This window comes from Chroicocephalus ridibundus, chromosome 1 (assembly GCF_963924245.1).
Source record: "Chroicocephalus ridibundus chromosome 1, bChrRid1.1, whole genome shotgun sequence".
Taxonomy (NCBI): Eukaryota; Metazoa; Chordata; class Aves; order Charadriiformes; family Laridae; genus Chroicocephalus; species Chroicocephalus ridibundus.
In genome coordinates this window covers 177,004,006-177,026,172 of record NC_086284.1, presented here as the reverse complement: position 1 = coordinate 177,026,172, position 22,167 = coordinate 177,004,006, and the positions used below count along the sequence as shown (strand labels likewise).

At 37.8% G+C, this 22,167-nt stretch overlaps 1 protein-coding gene across 1 annotated transcript in view; it reads right to left on the bottom strand.

Moving 5' to 3' along the window:
* The window catches only part of PPP1R12A (protein phosphatase 1 regulatory subunit 12A), a 123,070-nt gene that overhangs the window by 63,850 nt on the left and 37,053 nt on the right, over positions 1–22,167 (bottom strand). The window contains exon 2 of the mRNA XM_063322875.1: positions 11,576–11,706. Coding sequence (XP_063178945.1) covers positions 11,576–11,706 — 131 coding nt within the window. The remainder of the gene's footprint in view (positions 1–11,575; positions 11,707–22,167) is intronic.

Below are 22,167 nucleotides of genomic sequence, written 5' to 3'. Positions count from 1 at the left end.
ACTTTTCGCTGCATGATTTTAAGACCGATGTAGAATAAATCAAATGACTTGAAAAATAATTAAGTCAACCTCATAGGGATGTCTTACTCAGGCACTCTGCAAAATGCCATCCCACGCTGTGCCTCAACCTTCTGCCTCTAAACATTTAGAACTGAATAGAGACTGACAGAAGAAGACAGGCTTCTGTGATGGCATTTAAATTAAAATCAAATCATGATGAAACTCAGGCACTTTTAAGGTTATGCTTCTTTGCAAATTCCAGAAGACTCTCACTCACATCTTTCTCTTGGAAAAAAAATGCTGCAGCACTTTCTAAATAGGAATGTTCCCCCTATGAGCAGTAGCATCAGCCAGCAGCTACATGAAACACCAAGTTAAATGAGGCCAATTAGGATTATTTGGCAAAACTAGATAATTACTTCTCCTGATACATGTGAGTGATGATATTTAGACAGCTGATATCAACAAGAGATCTCAGGTGAATTTATGATTTCCTCTTGCAGAACACCAGAGATGAGAACTTCAGACAGTTAGAGACAATAAAAAAAATGAAAAAAAAAAAAAATAGTTGATAAACAAATGGCCAAATGCTTCTAAGCAAATGGGAAGTAACATTTCTTTTCAATTTTCACCAGTCTGATCTAGATTTCAGCGTATGTCTTTTCCTAAATTATGTACCAGTTTGAAAAGACCTTTTTATATCCTTCAATATGCAAGAGCTCCTCTAGATAGCAGCAAATCCAGCTTCTGATTCTCCCTTGCGAAGCTGCTACAAAAGGCATCTTGGACAGACAAACATCTTTGCTTCAGAATTGTCAAATACTCCCAACAAGTTTTTGAAGTAGTGTGCTACCATGAAGAGAAAAAATAATTCCCCCATGCAAACAGCACTTTCTATCAATTCTAAATACTGTACCTATATGAAAAACAGATTTATGTTTTATTTATGTTTATGAAGCCAACACTCCACAACGTACCAACAGACGACTGAGCTCTGCACACAGCTGGCTGTCCCTAGTAGCCTCCACTGCAACTTGCACACCCAAGGAAACACAGTGACTAGAATCACATCTGTTTTCCTTCTTGGTATGCATAAGCATAGAAGAAATAGTGCAGATAACGGTATCTGGTTAGTCTTAGTCCTCCTGTGTTCCAAGAAACCTCTGAAAAAATCCAGTAATAAGCTCTAGAAATATTTGTACGTAGGCGGCCACCTAAACATTAACGGTGCAAAGATGGAATAGGAAAAATTCCTACATGCAGCATATGAAAAGCAACTAAGCCTTCATATTTTACCGTATCCATATAGAGGAAAGACGTGTGAGAGGTGGCAGAGCAATGTTTAGGTGAAAGTAAACAGTGACTGAGAAGAGGAAAGTAGGAAACATGAAGAACGCTATATAGGGAAACATATGCTATAACCTATTTACAAAAAAAAAAAAAAAAGAAAGAAAACAAAAAAAAAAAATTACCTGTAGCCTGGTAATGCTAGGATGAATACCGGGCAAAAACTTCAGCAGGAAAGAAAGAAAGAAAGAGAGAACGAGAGAGAGAAAGAGAGAAAGAAAAACAAAAAGTATTTTTAAACTGCATATTAAATGTTAATTTTACTACGCACTCGGTGAACAAGTGTTTCTTTTACTTTGAAGTCTTTGAAAAATTAAGAAACAAATACTTTATAAGCTTCCTAGTAAAAGTATGTTGATTTTCAAGCTGAGGCATGCGAAATTTTACAGCAAATACTGTCAAAATTCACAAAAATTCCTAAACAAAGCAAAGCTAAAAAAAAATTCAATCCCCAAAGAATTAACCGCGTTTTAAGCTATCAGATCAACGCGTTTTGAGTCCAACATTCACAAAAAGTACTGGAAATTTTGAAACATTAAGAAGTCTGACAACAAAAATACATGTTGTTTTTCAACCACAGGTAACAGGTTTTGCTGAGGTTTTTTTTCCGCACAGAGCCTGATTTATCTAAACTCAATTATCCTTCTTGCACCCTATAGCGCAAAAATGAAGGTTGTGTTTGAAAAATACTTTGTTGCAGCTGCAGAAGAGTACAATACAGTAACTCTAGCTCAGGATACTGTCCTGTAGCAACTCCCCAAGCATTTGTGGTGATTTACGGAAGTGTTATCAAGGTGAATACTTGGGGGACTGAGTTACACCAGATAAAAAGAAAAGGTAACAACAGCACGGAGGCAGAAAAGGAGGAGGAGGAAGGAAAACCATGCTGCTGCCCACCTTCCTCAGCTAATTCCTCGTCAACAAAAGGTGCTGACACCGCTAGCTCACTCTCCCTCCTGCCTTGTGCCAAGAGTAGCATTGCTAGATTTGGCCATAGTAGCACTGCAAATTCTGATTTTTAACTGCTGCTTTCTATTTCAGTGGAAGTTTTGAATATGGACCTAACTTAACAACCTTATTTTCCTCCAACAGCCATGAGCTGGCATTTATATCAGAAAAAACTTAAACAAAGATCAATTTTTTTACTGTGCTTAAACAGATAGTAGCATAGATGTAATCACTACAGCACAGAACTTATCTTGTTTGTAATTATATTATGCAACAATATAGTGAGCAAATCTCTCTCTGAAGCAACACTGCTACCACAGTGCAGCTTTTAGCATCGCCCATTAGTACTGAACTCGGCCTGACCCCTCATTAGGTATCAGCAATCTGGAAGTCACAGCAGTTTACCTGTCCAGTTCACTTTGAACTTCCTTGAAAACACAATTTTTCCAAAAGAAACTCTTACTCTTTATTTAATTTGATAAGCAGTACCTCATTTGTAATCAAGAGGTTTCAAGTAATTCCTTTTTCATACTTCTCTCCTGTCATACCTACTGCTTATAAAAAACCCTATATTCTTGTGTCTTAGTATCTGAATTGTTTCCAAATAACTCACTCTCATCAATGCAGAACAGCCTTATGCCTCTAGAAATACCACACTATATTTACATGGATTTCAGAAGAATTCAAGCAGCTTTTATCCTGCCTGAGTCATGGATAAGACTAGAAAAATACACACAGATTAGGATCACTTGCACCGAAATGACGTAGTTTAGGGTATCCAACAAAAGACAGAGCTGTAAGAAAGGATAAGTAGGCCATAAGTTGCTTTAGTGTCATTAGAAAATCTACTGTATGTGGCAGAATAGGGTCAAACTCACAATACAGAAAAAAGCTCAAAGAAAATAAAAACTGAGATGCACAGAAGTGACAACCTACACCAGATCCATGTTTTCTCCTAGAAACAACACCCAAACCCGACTTTATTGTGAGTTAAATTATTTTTGTATCAGATAACTGAATAAATACTATATTCAGTATTTAATAGCACTAACCATTCCATACATTCCATAGTCTAAGAAGAAACTATCACTTCCTCTCTCTAAAACAACAATTTTGAATCAGTTGATGAGGCCCTCACAAGTGACATTATGCCATACTTACCAAGCACTTGCTCAGTTCAAAACCTGTTGCTCATGTATCTAGAGCTGCCCTCCCATGTTCCAGTCATACTTCAAAAATAGGAGCCAATCGGTGGCAATGGGCAGTTACGAGCCATCATCCAGGGAGGACCTGACGCGCTACATTTCTCAGGAGTCTACCCAAGCTCCCCGGCTTCCATATGTATCATTTCCATATGTCTTCTCTTCCATATGTATCACTCAGATGCTCGTTTAGCTTCAGAATTCATAGGTAAGATACTCACTCTAAATTGTTCTCAGGATACTAATAAAACCAATGCTCTGTGATAAACAATTAAGATCTTTCCTATGCATATCACTTCTCAAGGCGTGATGGTTTTTTTAGACGTGAGCTGCATTTTTAAACTCTTTTTCATCCAAAAATCAGAGTGCTCTGAGCTTTACAGCAGGCAACAGGCCCTTGACCTTTCATTAGATCCAATGAACCGCTAAAACATATTAAAAGAAAAAAAGATACTTTCCACTAAATCATATGTCCTCAAAGAACGTATCTCTGAACTTAAAGGTCCAGTAGATTTACCTTTAAAAGAACAGAAATGCAGCAGACTTACTAACAAATATTTAGGGTCACACGTGGAGATGCACACAGTAACCCAGTGTGAAGAAGGTGGCACACAGAGCACACACTGTCTTTGCGCATCCTAGAGTGACCAGCTCTCCTAGACTCCCACAGTTGAACAAACAGGTATCAAATCAGTTAGGTCCTATAATTTCCTCTAACCCATCACCCATACCTTACTGTGTATTTCTGCCAGCTGTTTTTTATCCAAACATCTGATCAGAGCTACACAGTACAAAAGATTAAACTCTACCACATAATGATAAGATTTTAAAAAGGGAATTTCACCATCAACCTAAACAACTTAATTAGTGCTTCATTATTGTTAGGACATACACACATGCAGCAAAAACACATCGAAAACAGTGTAATGCCACAGTATATCTTCATAAAAGAAAATGCCAAATGATACTAGCTCATTGATCTTCTCCAAGTTTCTCCATTATTTTCCGTAATTGAATTGAGCTTTTTCCTTGCAGATATCTAATACAAGTTTGGAGGAGGAGGAGAACTTTTATGTTGCCAATAAAAAACAAGCATTGCACTTTGACTGGGGGTGGGGCAGAGAGACTACCATACTAGCATATTTTGTCTTTTAACACTCTCATTAACACTTTTTCCCAATCTGTTTTTCCAGAAAGAAACAAGGCAGCAAATAGAAATGAATTTACTGCAGCAATCTTCCAAAGCCTGCAGTGACCTTTTCACAGCTCTCAAATCAAACACTGCATCTTTACCAGCGTCAACTTGTAAGAAGTTGGTCATTCTTCTAGAAGAGCTGTTCTTTGGCTGGGAATGAATCTTCTTTTCCTGCTTTTATTTTGTCGCATGGCTTATTTTAGAATATATCCTTATGAAGTCCTCTTCTCATTTCCCAAGTGGGTTGTACCAGGTTTTATCTTTGGTCCTTTTCCTTTTAATTCTACTCTCCAGTTAACATTTCCTTGCGTCATTTGAAGTAACATCTTGAATCCTGACAAAAACGCTCATTCCCCTTGTAGCATCTCTATCAGGCCAAACCCCATATCAGTTTGCATACTCAGTTTGCATGGGGTTTACATCAGATTACCAACTTCACCTTGCCATTCACGGATCCAAACTTCAAATTACCCTCCAAAGATCCATTTCTCAATGTATCACTAGTAAATTTGCTTCATATTCAGTTAGGTAAAACCATAACATGGAACAAAGCTAAAGTAGATGGGAGCTCTCCCTGACATTTTTATGAATCTGCTTTGCCTAAATAGTACCTTGCTTTTCTAAGATTATAACGGGTTACGGCAAAAGAGTTTAGATTAAAAACACTCCAGTAAGTAATAGCTCCAGTTCTCAAAAATTAGACAGCAATGGATTAGAAACAACTGCCTTGAAACATATTTTGTGGCACCACCACCCTCAGATATCATGGAAGAACACTCAAGAGCACCAGCTGGTTCAGGCTCCTGAGGTGGGAGATGAAGGAGAGGACTCCACCTCAGCACAGGCAGGCTTCTGATCAGAGGTACAGGCTATGTCTGAAAAGCAGCCCAGACTTTTTTTTTATACCCGCATATCTATGCCAAGGGCTGCTGGCAAGCCAGGTCAGCTCATGTATCCAAAAAAGAATAAACCCTCCAAACCCCCAAAGGCTAGTCTTACGCTAATAGTTCCCACATTATTGTGTGATCATTAGATAACACAAGAGAGGGGGTAAGAGCCTGTGGAGGAGGGAAAACCAAGGAGAGGAAGGAACAACTGCCTATTTCTGCAGTAGTCTCAAGTTAGACCACATGAAGTATATTGTGACACTGCACTGATTTCCCTTTACTGCCTGTGGCCAGATGAGCACCGATCCCATCCTTCTACCATGGGCAGGAATCACCACCTACCACGCAGCACCCGCAGCAGTCTCCACAAGGCAATTAGAGCTGCAAGTAAACCACCTATCACTGAACATCTGTGTATTCAACTACAGGTTTGCAGGACTGTCTCTCACTCCTCCGTACAGCAGACAATGATCACTCATTTAGTCTTAATGGACTGTTACTAAAATAGAGAAATCTCGGGACAATGTCTTGCTGAGGCTTCAGCAAACTAGTTTGGCTGGGTTCACTTTCAGGTATCTGCAGACTGGAAAAACAGATGGGCGTCAGCAACAAGGCAGCGGTTACACACAAGCCTTTGAAAGTCTGCTTTAAATACCAGGGGAAGGAGGGGATACAACACAGGAAGCACTGGGCAGGAAGGAAAGCGAGCACAGCAGTAGAGTTGGTCGAGCTGCTGTTCTCTTCCTAAATGAACTGAGTGAGGAGGCTCTGAACTTAAGAAGTTTTTCTAACAGTAATCGTATGCTTCAACTTTTAAAACCTGTGAAATAAAGAAGGTGTATGTTGAAACTGTACTAACTCTTAGGGTCTGTATGTGTAAATACATGTATCAAACATACCTCCCAAACATAAAAGCAACCATATTGAGTTTGACCAAACACCCATTTAACACCCAGCCTGTCTCCAAAAGTGAGCACATCTTCAAGGAGAACAAAAATGGGGCAAATACATGCTGCTTTTTCTGTAATACCTTTCCAGTCTCCAACTACTTTCATGGATTTTCTGAACCAGATCTGATTTGTATGTATGTATTACGCATTTGTGTTTTTTAATGTATCCACACTCAGTGGATTTCTCATCCCTTGAACTCACGTGAAACTTTAGTATCTACAGCAACATTTGGCAAACCGTTACCGAGATGTAGTACACGTATATGAAGGTGTAAAACCCCTATTCTTCCCTCGGGAGACATCTCCCTTCCCTTTGTTTCTTTTGCGTGAAAGTGTAACTGTCACTATGTTATCTTTGAAAAACGCTTCTCTTATACTTGCTGGAAGATGCATCTTCTTTCACTCTGGGGAAAACAAAAAACCATTCATATTTCAGTAGTAAAACTGTACTATAGCCTCTAAATACTTGCGAACAAGCTTCAAAATACATCAACTACACACTCACAACTAGGTATGGTACAAAGCCCACAAGAAAAAACGTTTTTAACACAAGTTTTAATTCCTGAACAAAAAAGGAATTTTTACCATTTCAGATTTATTTTACATTAATCTGGTACAACACAAAGCAGAGAAAAATAAAAAAGCAAGCATTTAGAAATTCTGTTTTTTAAATGGTACTCTGCACTATTTTCCCCTCTCTGTTACATCTTCTGCATTCTGAAATGGAATTTGTTTATTCCCGGACACTGAAATAATATAGAAGTTTTTAAACTGTTCTAGAAGAGATCTGTCAGATAAAAAAACCCCCCGTACATACACCCAAACAGTTTTACAAGAGTTTTACAAAGGTAAATTTAAGGGTCCTACTCATTGAATACCATCTTTTAAAGAATGCACACAAAATTTCTGGTGAAGTCCTGCTGCATTAAAGTTTGTTCCCACATAACTATAATTGTTTTAAAGCATTCGATGCTGCCTTGTTAACTCATACTAACACATTGGAGAAAAAAAAGGCTCCTTTGTGTAAAGCTTTCTGTATATGAAAAGCAACGGAGAAGTGTAGAAAAAGCGAACATGCTATACAAAAATCCACCTGTTTTGGTAATTTTGAAGAATTTTAATTTAAAACATTTTCATATTACAATTACTCGTAAGCCAATTCACACGGTCATAAACTAGATGAACACTAACTTAAGTAGGCAACTCTAAAATTAAACTATTCAAAGAATTTCCAGTAAGCTGAAGCCCTTCCAGCATTTACAGATCTCAGAAACAACAACCAAAACAAAAGGAGCAGTTGCCCTCCATGGCAGAGTTTTTGCTTTTACAGCACAACTCTCCATCTGCAACCAGCTAACGCTTTATTTCACACTAAACTATGTTCTCATGCAGTATTTCATCTGGAGTGGGTTTCTACAAGACTAACATTTCTTAAACTGGAAGATGCATTTTTTTACAGGAGACGGGAAGCATATTCAAGAGAAGGCAGCTGTTCCAATGGAGCAGAAAACTGAAATGGGACAGGAGATGCTGCTGGGAGAAGATGCCATAGGACTGGTGAACACAGTGGAGGATGACAGGGACAGGGAATACAATGCCCATTGGCCAGACAGTGCAGTTAGTGAAAGCAAAATAAAAACCCCAACGAGTGGGGGTCGCACCACAAATTCACTCAGCCCACTAGCAATAAGCATGCGACCAGCGCCAAAACATGGCTGAAGTGGTGGCTCCCTGAGACAACCAGGGTTTTTCAGAGAAGCTCCCTACCACCTGCATATCCTGTACTTCTCCCAGATCTCCAGCAAATGGGTGCACTCACTCAGGAACACCTGAGCAGCAGCAGGTGCTACTTAAGAAAAATGTGTGCATTAATAGAGCAAGAGAAGGTGAGAGGATCAGGCGTTCAGTGAAAGCACAGCGAAATGGGAAGGCTCCTGCACTGATCAAATGGGCAGGCACCATTCTGTATTAACTCAGGAGTGACTCCCAGTCATTTCCATTTACTGTACATAATAGGAAATGGGTGTTAGTAGCAAATGGATGGGACGTGTAGGAAGAACATGTGAGCTGTTTGTGTACAGATTCAATTACAAAGCAGACTGAACAGAAACCTTGCTCACTCTGTAAGACACTGCATTAGCCATCCCAAATATAATGTCCCTACGGAGGACAAATGAATATCAGGATTAGAAAAACTATGATAAAGACTGTACTATAAAGGTTTGTAATGAGCAAACTGATTTTTTTTTTTTCATTTTGAAAGCAGAAACAATGTTTCACATCCTATTAACAGATCTGTGAACTCCGACATACTCCATTCAGACATATTCCATGGACTCAAACCCTAGCTATGAATCACGCAAGAGTTATCATGCAACATTAACAGAAGTTCTGATTTCTTTCCCTCTTTTAAGCCTAGAAAGTGATGTACACACACACCTGAAGAAAGCTAAGGCTGAACGGTGAACATAGAACAACATAGAGAGGACATACCTAGCGCTAGAAAGTCCATAAATTACATTCTAAACATAGAAATGCACTTCTTCACAGAAAATATCTCCATCTCCTAGCTCTGTTGCTTTCTCAGACATAATTTTAAATTTTGAGACATGAAAATCTGAAATAATGAAAGTACGCTATCCTGCCACATTTTTCTTATGAATTGTAAAAATATAAGCATTGTAAACAAAATCAATATACTAACTAAATTTGGATATTTGGAGGATTTTACAGATTGTGCTATTTCAAGAGAAATAAATTCCAGCTATTTACATCTGAAGAAAGCCCTGAGGAGACTTAAGATGGCAGCAGGGGAAGCAGAAATAGATTACTGAGTCTCCAATCTGAGAAGCCCTACGGAGCTGTGCAACAGGCAGTTCCATGGTAGCAGGATAAAGGAAAGCACAGGTCAGACTATCCCCAGCCCTTCATCAACAAAGTTAGGAAACACCACAACCTATCACTCTTTTTCTGTCTTGCACCTTCTAAGAAAATGGGAAATGAACAGAAGATGTTCTGTACAAAATGCTAGTCCATATCATATAGGACAGAAAGATGACAAGTTATTAGCTGTAATCTTTTCAGAACTATATATGTAAGCTCCATAATTTACCCAAATTAAAAGCTTCTTTCCGTGAACCTGAAAATTTAGCGCTAAAAATTAAACATCTCAGATTCAGCCACAGACACACACAAACACACATTCTCACGATTCCCAAGAAAGATGCATCGTCACTAAAGCAGATGATGGACCCAGCACATGCTGTGGGCCAAATAAAAATGAAACTTCTAACCTTTGGTGATTTATTGTATCATCCTTTCATATTCCTCCAGTTTTGCCTCAGCTGCAAATTCTGCTGTCAGTTTTGTAAATTATTTGAAGCTGAGCTCCTGGAGAAGCAGTCTGAAGAAAACCTAAACTCTATGGGCCTCATCAGATATAAATCTTGCTCCATTCAGGTCAGGTCACCCTTCTCAGCTGTACGTGGAAATGTGTTTCAACAGCTTATCTTCAAAACTCCTTGCAGCTTAACACTGCTTTTCCAACAGCTTAGATGTCCCACATCCCACAGGATTATACTCCAACAATTTAATTTCTCTAAAAAAATACCTAGAGAGAATATGCAGACAGGTCCAATCCCAGTCTGAGAGAATAAAAACCAGATGATACTCTCCAGCAATATTATAGATTTTAGATACTCAAGTCAATAGTGAAAAACTGTCTTGTGGACAAGGGACATCGTTCTTTCTTCCCTGAACATCTGCCTACATTAGGCTGCAATGCCAAACCAAGAACATTCATTCAACTTTTTCCTACTGTGGAAAAAGGCAGGTGTTTTACTTCTGCTAAACTGAAGAAAGGCTTATACTATCTCAGTTTGTAGGGAAATTCTTGACATAGTATAGCCAACAAGTAAACACTTCCAACGTACATGCAAGGGAGATTACAGCATCAAACATCAGCATAATGTAGAAAGGCAGATTATAGAAGTCAGCAGTCACATAGTGTCCCAGTTATAAAAAGGATACACGAAGCACTTCACTCTATGAACACCCAAAAAAAGAATTTTCCCAGTGAAAACTATATACAAAAGTCTCCAGAATTTTTCCTTTCCCTTAAGATTCAGGCAATTAAACCTCACAAACTCACAGAACATCAATTAACGATCCTCAAAACTTAAAATTTCCAACTTTCGCTACTGTACAGTAACATAATTATGTGATAAGATACTACTTTATATTTTATCCAAGTCTTAGACTGGATCAGACATCACACTGAGTTTAGCAGAATTAATGAAGTCTGTGTTTACCCCAAGGGTCTTCAGAAAGACACTATTACCTTCTTTACTGCAAGAACAGCATGCTGAACAACACATGCCACACATTTTCTCAAATCAGTCATTACTTCAGGTTAAATCAGACAACCTCTGGAAAAATTTTATTTTAGCGTATCTTCAGTGGCCCTCAACAAGCTTCAAGAATAACAACAAAAACACTCCTGGAATTTAGTACTGAGTAAGCTTTAACTAATACCATATCAGGCATCTAACTTCAACTGTAAGATTTTGCTCCACAGCCAAAATAATTAGGAAAAGTCATAACTTTATACCACACCTGAAAACTGAAAGTTTCAAGACTGCAAATGCAATTGCAAAATTAGTCTCCTACACATAGATTTATCCTGGGATGTTTCAGACTACTAACAAATGTGAACTGTAACTTTCTCCCCATGCCTCCCCCCGTAACAACCTTTCTACAGAATAAAATAATGTAAAAAAAATCATCCAACAGTCATGAACAGTCTTAATGTTTACATCTTAGAGCTACCTAAGATACAATGTAAGAAAGCTAAAAAGAGAAAATGCAACGCATAGTTAGACATACAGCACACTTCACAACCAAAACACAATATAAAAGCATTCTCTTTCACTACACATCCCAGAGGCAAGTAAAAAGACAATTTATGAGTGCCATCTGCTTCAAGTGCCCCTCTAACAATGTATTAGCAAAATACATGTATTTCAAAAATAGAGGAAAAAGCCTTACTCTGCTATATCAAGATATCCACAGGAAGCAGCTGCATGTAGAGGTATCCAGCCTTCATTATCTGGTTGATTAATATTTGCTCCATTTTCCACAAGAAATTTCACCATATCTACGTTATCATCTATACAAGCCTATAAAGAAAGAAAGATTTAAGAAGTAAGTTCATATTAAAGCTGTTCTACAATACTGTGCATCTTTAAGCAACATCTTCAGGAAAAAAAAGGTTAAGTATTTTAAAGTCTGATGATGGGGGAATAGGGTTTATTTGTTGGGGTTTGACAGCAAGACAAGAAGAATTTCAGAGAAAAGCAGCAGGTGTAAAAAGGTTTGTAAAAAAATCCTCAAATAGACAAATTCAAACAGAGTTTACCAAAACCAACAAATAGGATTTCCTCAGGTAAATTTGTTCCGGTTTTCTGAGAAGCCATTTACAATCCCCACCGCACGAAGCGGTTCAAAGCCCCCAGGCCCTCGCTCCATCCCAGGCCCAGCTCCGCCACTCCAGTGGATATTGCAATGGGATAAACAGCTACACCATGAAGTAGAATTGTTGTGACCAAGAGATGGGGAGCAGTTGGGAAAACAACACCGTAATGTGGTTTCAATTATAATGCAGTTGAGACTAAGGAGTATGGAAGGGGATGCTACATTGCATTTCAACACCCCCCTGCTGTTTTCTACTGCAGCGTATTCTATACCATCATACATCTTTTAACAGTCTATAAATCACTGCTGTTTATAAACCTACTTGAGTATCAATTTGGCACAATGCAAAGATATTATCTTTTGTGCACATGTCTTAATTACCAAGCAAACACTGTTGCCCAGATGCAGAACTACCGCCTTTCTCGAGATCTCCATCTTGACTGGCTCCTATTTTGCCTTTCTTCTCTGCGTTTGAGTATTTTTCTCACAGGGTGCTCAGTGAGTTTTCTTGCCAACTTCCATACTGCTGCCCTTAAAAGGGCAGAGCAACAGAGAGAAAAGTCCCTCTGCATTTCAGGACAGCAAGGACTCAGAACAGCTAGACCCCACAAGACTGGGATTAATTTTTTAGCTTAATAAATCAACAATACTGCATAACCAGACGGCTGAAATGAGAACTTTTACTGCTGGGCTCTTAAATCCTTCTAGAGAATTATGCCTCTAATTAAATGCAATTAAGGTATAAATTTTACTTTTCAGAATACTTCTACAGCAATAGAGACTGAAAATTATATACTGCTTTATTATGGCAAAAAATCTCATACTTCCTTATTTAAGCAATTGTGCTTTCCGACATGAATCCCAAAGCTTTCCTCCATTCTGTAGTGCTGAGGCAACAGCCACACCATGAGGGAGATGTGCTGCTGCCCCGTTTAAGCAGCCAAACAAAAACAACAAGAAATTATCCCTCTTTGACCCCATTTGCTTTATTAGGTACGAACTTAAGGCTTTGTTTAGAATGTAACACAGAACTGTTTTAACGATGAGTCTCATCTGGACTTGTTCATCCATAAACTTGCAGCTAGACGGCAACTAGACTGCAGTCCACTGCTTGCATTATTTGTTTTTCAATCAAAACCAAAAACACATTCTTGAGTGAAAACATTCAAAAACCTTCCTACCTTTTCAAGTATTCTTGAAAACAACTTTTCCAAAGGATTTTTTGAATTATCTTTTTAGTCATATCCATCCCTAAAGTCAGCAATTCTTTTAATAAAATAATTGATGAATATACTCCAACAATAAAGACTACAAATTCTTCAAGCATATCATCTTCAATTTCTCCACTTATCACCAGAGTACACTGCATATATGCTAGTGTAACAAGCTCTGAAAGAAAAGAATTGCCTCTCTTTGGAAGGGAGTTTGTTCCTTAAATGAAAAGACATGAAAGATATCATAATTCAGTTCAGGAGGAAAACAAGAGAGACATGTTTACACTTAACAGAAACATTAACCTAGCCATATTTCACACATGCCGTATATCCAGTTTTTCTGGATATCCAATTTGCCTGACCACTGATATCCTATGTATAGCATAATATTCACCAACTTATTATGAGGAAAATAAATTCATATCAGAAAACTTTGAAATTCCCTAAGCATTTAAAAATAGAGATCTTTTAATATTACATTTCAATATGCTGCACACTCATCTACCTTTATATCCTCTAAAAGTCATAATCTGTGAAAAAAAGGATATCTTAAAATTGATTAACACTATTAAAAAAAAAAAAGCCAGACCATCTGGTTTTGACAGAACCCAACACAGAGCAATCCTTGCCCATTTTTCAAGTATACATAAGAAAAACTGGCAAGACATACTCATAAAAATACTGTTGCTAAGTGAATCAAAAGCTTACATATGCAGCACATTAAAAGACATATGACTAAGTGGCTAAAAATATTTGACCAAATTTGGGCAGTTTATTGTGCCATACACGGCAAGAATCAGGAGAGCTCAAAAACACTTCTCACGTATTATCAGAGATTGCACATTCATGACAAGCAAAGATAAACAATCTGTGAGATTATATACATTAGGATGATATAAAAGTAACTATTAAGATAATAAAAGAATTTACTTGCATATGCAAATGGGAGAGTACTGACATCACTAGTGATCGCATTTGTGAGGCTTAAATGATGTTCCTGATAATTGATTATACAATCTGAACAACTGTACTAACAATTCTATTATGGGACGACAGGACTCACAGAAGCTGAAGTTGATGAGATGGAAGACAGCTGTATAATTTAAAATAGGACCTTTGAGCTCCCTCAAACAAAAATTACTTTAAAATGAGCCTTGTACCTGAAATATTTTATAGAAAACTCACTGTGGCCTCCCAAGAAGGTTATTACATTTCTTAAGGTGAAGAAAAGCAAATGCAATTGATGCTACTGCTGAAGAACATGTATATAATACACCCTTGTCCCCTTTTTCCCCTTAACAACACCGCAAGCAGGTGTTTGACCCTATCAAGTCTCAGGACTTTCCATGTGAAAGACACCTCTGACTATCAGTAGGTACCTTAAGTCAGAAAGCCAAGAAACAAATGTTATAAAAAAAATTTATCTCCATGTTGTTCCATTTCTACTCCGATTGTCACTGCGCTATCTTTGCAGTCTCTTCTAAAAGCTGTATTTATCAAGTGCCAGAAGTGCCCCTGTTGTTAAAGACTGACATCTCAACCCCCAAAAGAAAGCTTGTCAGAACACCATGATAAACTTAAAGCAACAGTCTCCTAAACTTCTGCCCTTCTAGACCGCAGCCTGAAAGTTATTACAAAGGAAAAAGCAACATACATGCAAGATGTAAATAACAAACAGTTCGACTGATGTTACAGTGAGTCAAACAGATAAATTCCCACAATGACTTCTGTCCCCATCTCTGCACAGAGGACAGACAGACAAGGGCCTTCCTCTTCCATGTTTGCTGCAGTCCTTCTAGGATTAATCTCGGTTCTTGGCGTTCATCTCCCCATCCCCAGTCTCCCTCTTCGTGGTCCTTATTTCCCACCTAGAGCCTCAGTTACACTTAGCGAAGCAACAGGTCATCTTAAAGCTCTTTCCAAGTGTTTCCTCACCCACCAAATCTGTCAAGCACACACACCAGCCAGCTCCTGGGAAAGCAAAGAGCACGGGAGCTCGTGCTCAAGCTCCCCTTCATCCCATGCACTGTCTCTCATTCCCATTCCCAGCCTTCACAAACTGGTATAAAGGCGGCATTTCTGCACGAAGCACTCACTACCCTGCCAAATTTGTTGGCAGTTAGCCAATGGGCCCCAAACAGAACAGCAGCTGGACAGTGCAATCATATAAACCTCATTTCCTTTGGGAGCTAATTTAGAAACTAGCTGATTAGTCACAAAGGAAGCAAAATAAAGTTGATAATACGGAGTTTGGTTACCTTTTCTGATAAGAACAGAGATGAAATCTCAAAGGTAGTATATTAAGGCCCAGAAAAGAAAACCACTTCCTATTTGTACAACCACCTGAAACCTGGACTGCAAAGAACACAAAGATCCCACACAAACCAACCCCAGGTAGGTCCAACTTGTCCTGGAAACAACATGCCTATGTTAAGTGAAACAACCTTTTAAACTTTTCCCAGAAATACTTTCTGATCACTCGGAAGGGGATCACCAGATGCCTGCTGAACATGGAAGACTTTAACCGTATTCACCATGACTTCGTATCCCAGTGCGAGTGGCATGTGACCTAGCTGGCTCTCCTTACTATCAGGCGGTAAATACATAGGTGAAAGGTAGACCTAAGTTAGTAAGTAACCTTAAAAACAGATAGCTTTAAAAGAGCTATCTAGATTGCTTGGTCCCTCAGTGAGTAACCACCCAAAGAATTCAGCAGACAGTACTCCTCCCCCAAAGACAGGAAAAACGAGTCCATATTTTTTTAAAAAAATTCAGAAATCAGTTAGACTGCTGTCCCATATACATGCAGCAAAGTTATATGGTATGCACCTTACATTGGACTACGATTCTTATTGGTTTTCATCAACAACAAGATAGAATAAGGTAATGCCATCTAATGAGGTTTAGACGTTTGATATTTGACCAGTACTTTCTAGAGAGAGATTAAAGCCTACCCTTTTGCTGTTACCAGATTAGTATCCTCTTCTATTACACAAGTTAAGACATTTTACCTCTAACAGCAGAAAATAACCATTGTATGTTTAACCTCTGCCACCACATTTCATTTTTCCTTATTTACTCGTAGTACTGAGAGGAGTCAAAAATATGAACACGGAATAATACGTTAGATCTAAAGGGATAAACCAATCCAAATAACCATTTTGAATTCCTGTGGGAATGCTGGAAACAGGAGAAAGACCTCACACAGTGGCCTGGAGAACAGTTTATCCCTTCCTTCGCTTTATTTCGTGAACCGACTCCAATGGAACGAAGGAGGACATTAACATTTTTGTTAACATACCCGAGAATCAAATCAAGGGAGGGCATCCACACCTAGCAGCAGAGCAGGTTAAAAGTGGTTCCTGTTCTCTTCACCCTGGATCGCTTGGTTCCCTCTGCCATCACACACCACACCCTTCTAGCTATGCCAATATACTTTGCTGAACTGGATCTAAAGTGGATCAGAAAAGCAATTAAAATTTAAAATCAAATAAATAAGTAAAGAACAGCAATAAACTATTATCTTTATCTGATTAATGAAGAATTATTTGCTTTGCTTGTATTAAAATGTTTTTTTTTATATTCAGAGAAGCAGCTTTGTTCTGAAACTCATCTTCGTGTCCTAATTCCACAATCAAAACCCCAAAATTTTGTTTTGCTGTGAAATTTCACCCATTACAAACCCTGTGTTAAAGCCTCGTTTCAAACTGACACTTTTCAAAGAAAGCACTTCTAAATTTGCAACCACTTCTAGCACTCTCACTTTTTAATTTACAATACATTTTAGCCTACTTTCTCATTTGTACAGACTTCCTAAAGAAATCACATTACTCACTCTGTCTACCTGGCTGTCCTCCCTCCTTCGGCAATTTCAACTGAAACTGAGACAGGAATAGAGGCTGCAGAGAATTAAATTCACCACTTGTCATGAAAAGGTGGTTTAAGGATAAGTCCTCTGAAATGATGCTGCCACAAAGCAGGTCACAGTGTGAACTCAACAATTGTCACTTCTACCTGGGTCTTCTCGCTGGCCCACCAGTGAGCTCAGCACTGCCAGATAATCCCCATAATCTCAGTCTACAATGATTTTTACCCTCATGAGGAAAGGTTTTGCTAGGACAGAGGACATTGCAGTTCACTAGTGACACTGTTTATGAACATCTTCTGTTCATCTTCACTCTCCTTGGGGAAAAAAAGAATAAACTTATATATTGCAATTCTTTTTTTTTTCTTCTTTTCTTTCAATAAATTACTAATTGACAAGGCATAAAAAGAAATTTGGCTAAAAGATCCAAAGCAATCTTCAGCAACACTTACCACTTTTGGTACGTAACATACTCATGCTGCACATTAATTAAGAACACAGCACAAACAAGTGAAGTGGCAGTAGGGTGTATGAAATGAAACCATAAGCTGTATCTAATTTCCAAGATACAGATTCGAGGTAACCTGGCAGTTACAGCCACTAGAACAAAGGAAGAATATTTTTTGGACCTTGAATTTGTTTGCAGGTCATTAATTCTCTGTTGTCGTACAAAGAATGACATCTTAAAAGTCTAATATTAGTAATGACAATGTCCTAAGACTCACTGACTATTTGGGAACACTTCCAGGATAAAGGATAATACAAATGACCAACAAATTAGGTCATGAAATATTAGTGATTATTAAACTTATTTACTATTTAAGGAATCACTATAAAAGCACTTATTTTACATTTACTGACTATTCTTTTTTAATGTAGTTCATACAGGTGGAAAGGCTGCTGTTGATGTTCACATTTACAGTAAAAAACAGGATGGTTTTGGTGTTGTAACAGAACTTCAGGCACTAATCTAGTATTACGGATGACAAATATTGCTCAATTATTAAATTAAGTATAATCTTTCCAGTGTTCATTTAGCCAACCCACAAGTCACAGCTTCTATTTTTCAGTGGGCTGGAGTAATACCGGATATCTCTGCATACTGACAAAACATTAGGATTACATATTTTACTTTTTAAAAGGATTTACCTTGCAAATATTCTTGATAAACTAGTTTACAAGAACTAGTTTACTTTTGCTATGCTAGTGCTATTTTGTTTAACTTGTTTGTAAATAATGTGTGTATGAGGCATGTATGTGTTATTTCCAGTTAAGAATGGCCTACTATTTAAAATCCTGAAGAGTTGGTCCACACAAAATTGTTGAAGTGATAGTTTCCATATCCAATAACTTAAATTAACAAATAATTTCAAGAGCATCTCTTTGCTTCTGCAAGTTCTGGCAGTCTGAACTTTATTGTTTCTATTTCTCTCACCCCAGAATAGGAGTCAATCTTGGCATAAACTTCAGTGTCAAGCCCTTTCCCCCACTGCAGGGCAGCAAACTTTTCTCCGGAGAATCTTCTTGGAAACATTTCACTTCTAAGTGTAGAAAATGAGAATCCTTTTAGACACCTGCAAAAGCAGGTGGGCAAGACACCCTCTCCTAAAGAGAAAACACTACTTGAAGCTGATGCAACATTTCATGTCCATTCAAGTCTCACGGGGAAGGCATGCAGAGACTATTGAAACCGAGCACCCATTAACCATCATTACTTAATTCGAATGCTGCAGAGCTGTCAAACATTGACAAAAATAGACAAATCGTTCCAGAACTCAAACTTCTCAAGCTATTAATTCCACTTCATGTAAACACCTTGTCATATGCACAAGTATATCTCAACAGAAGTTCACTTAGATTTTATTTCAGCTCTAAGAGGTAGATAAAACCAGGAGCTACACAAAACTGGTAATTATTTAGCTCAAATATTCAGTAAGGGCATAATGTAATTTCTGTACTGCAATTCTGCCTTGTTTTCTCTGTTACACTGAACTACTAAATTACTTACGTGCCCTTGAGCTTTGCTAGTTTGTAATTTATAGTTAAACCTGTAAATTTAATTAAGGGCACAATTCATGAAAAACACTAAAATCTATCGCTGTTGAGACTGATATAATCTACGTGTTATAAAACCAATTTCACAGGGACTTCCCACTATTTAAACCCTAATGAATGCTTAATCATAGTTCTTAATCAGGACTTTAATAGAATACATACATTTAAGTGGTTTTAGCATGTTTCAAGTAGAGATAGAATTATTGTCCTGTAACCTCCCGCTGAGATAAAGGGAAGAGGAGAGTTAGCCACAACATGTTATTTACTATAACCAGAGATGCTACCATTCCTGTTAGCAATCCCAGTAATGGATCAAGACTCACTCTGACAAACATTATGTGAAAAAAACAACCCAGTCTAATGCCTCCTTTCCTGTTCTTGCTGCAAACTGCCCCCCCCAACTATTCCAGGCTACCTACTATTACATGGAAATCTTTCAAATAAATATTTGTTTTCTTTTTTAGCTGTGTGCAAATGTATTTTCAGGAACACTTGAAATGCCCACACTAGAACTTATCTCTTCTTTAAAAGTACCATACTAAATGCTTAATATTAAACTTTACTGGTATTCATTTATTTCAACTCAAAGAAAAATCTCAAGACAACCTGCCAAAAAAATACCTAGAAAAAGCCTGCCAAAAAAAAACCCCAAACAAAAGCTGGGAAAATTAGATGTCATGGGAAAAAAGGCTAGCCCCTACAAAACTATTTTAGAAGATATCAAACCAAACAGCACCCAAAGACAAAAATACCGATATTGGAGCAGTTCTATTTGCCTCAATGCCCTTTTGTCTCCTGGCTCGATATAGTGACGTGAAGTTGGTGAAGATACTGAACACAAAGGACTGTATGAAGCAACATTCACCTAAACTTCAACACAAACGAGGATCTCCCTAAAACTCATGGCATTAAGCATTTGAGAAACCGCTTCTGCTGTTCTGTCTGGTTTCCTTCAACTTAAAATCAAAAGTAGTAAATTCTGTGGAACAACAGAACTTGCTTTTAAATGTAGATTCAGGTTTCTTAGTCGGCGTTATAACCACACTACAGGTGAAAGTGCATGTGTTTACTGAGCGAAATGGAGAAATTAAGATCTGACCGACAGCACGGTATTACAGCTGGTATGATGTACAAATCCACAAGCTGCCTTCAACCCTGAAGGCTTAGGCAGGTAGGTATGCACAAATCACATATGACAGACTCTCATTTTAGCTACATGTTGTCGAAACCTATGCCACTTGTCCAGCAGCACCAAATCTGTGAATTTGGGAGTTAAATCCAGAACCGAATTTCAGGCTCATTCACTTCATAAATGGCTTTCTCATTCTTCTGGCCTGTGCCTTCGCAGTTTGTTCTCTGAGGCAATTTCAACAGTTGTGGCTGATGCACCATGCTCAGTAGGACATAGATACACAACCCTCCACATTTACCTCCTCACAGGTAGAGAAGCAGTCTTTATTCATTGAAAAGAAATGGTTTTAAGAGTAAACAAAATTTTCATACTGTAAAATACAGTGCCATTATACAGCTATGCTTTCATTAAGAGTATTTATTGTTACAATTTTGGCAGACTGTGATTAGTTTTCCTGGTCACACAATGTGTAAATATTAAATTTCAGACGGAAATGGCAGTGTCACATAGTAATGTATTTCTATCCCAGTAAAATTTAAGAATATACCAATCATATTTCAAATACTTAATTTTTTTCATCAGTAAACATCTGCTTTTAGCATATGGGCAACTAAACTAACTCATGTGCCAAAGCAGCTTTTCAATTTAAAATACCTAATATACTGATACCCTCTAATACACTTTCTTAATCAAATTAATCACCTAGCAAAACAAAAAGGTATCAAGAAAACTTACTAGAATCTGTTTATATCAACAAACAGGTTTGTTCACTTCTACATTCCTTGGATTTACTTTAAACCACATGTGCCAAGTTTCCCTTTTTTCCTTTGCTTCTGCCTGTCACCTCTATACAGCTCTGAGCTCTTCGGAGAGGAAAACTGGGCGCTGCCTTGGAAGAAAGCAAACGTGACCACATCTATCAGTGCTCCGCTGTGAACTCTTATGGGCTACATTAGTGATCTAGTCGTCAACTGACATTTAATCTTCTGCTTTAGCAGGATCTAGGGGAAGTTCCCATTGCTTTCTAATTTTAGCCAAGTGAAGTGGCAAAGCTGAGTAGAATAAAAGTAATAACATTGAATTAAATAAAAACAACGATAACCCTTCAACCCAACACGGGAAAAAAATATACATGTTAGTAGAGCTAAACTAGATACACAGATAGACAGATACTGAACTAACCAAGACAAACTCTTTCTGTGTGTACTTTCCTACTACGCATTACCGTTGACAGTAAAAAGCATCTTTAACAGAAAGAAACCAAGACTACAGGTACAAAAAGGCAGTAAGAGACCCAAATTTGCAACTACACACCTATGAATGCTTCAGTCAATTAGCACTTGCTATGTGTGGTTTTATCCTCGTCATTATACACTGTATTAGAAGTAAAGCATATTTTTAGTAAGCTGGTAAGGCTGATATCATTCAGGGCTTATTCCCTCCCTATTTTTTTTTTATTTTTTAAGAATGGTTAGGGTTGGAAGGGACCTTAAAGATCATCTAGTTCCAACCCCAATTCAATTTAACAGAATAAAAAAGTACATGTGAAGTATGAATGATACGTCAAGTTAGATTTATAAATATTTGATATGCAAAAGAATTAATATAATCGTGTTGTACCTGAATGGAAACAAAAATGAAATTAGAAGTAAAAGTGGCATTTTGAATTGCTTAAACATTAAGCAAATTATCTTAAATGTGGTAAATATATTAGTTTACCAAAACTGCACTTTGTACACAAACCCAATTAAACAAAGGTAGTACTACACATAAACAGGAAACTTAACTAATTGCTTCTCATCGCTTTCCATTTTTAAGGAAAGAATATATTGCTGCTCCTACTTTCTGTTCCTAGACTTGCTAAAGAAAAGCTATCATTCTGTAATATAAATCTCAGTAA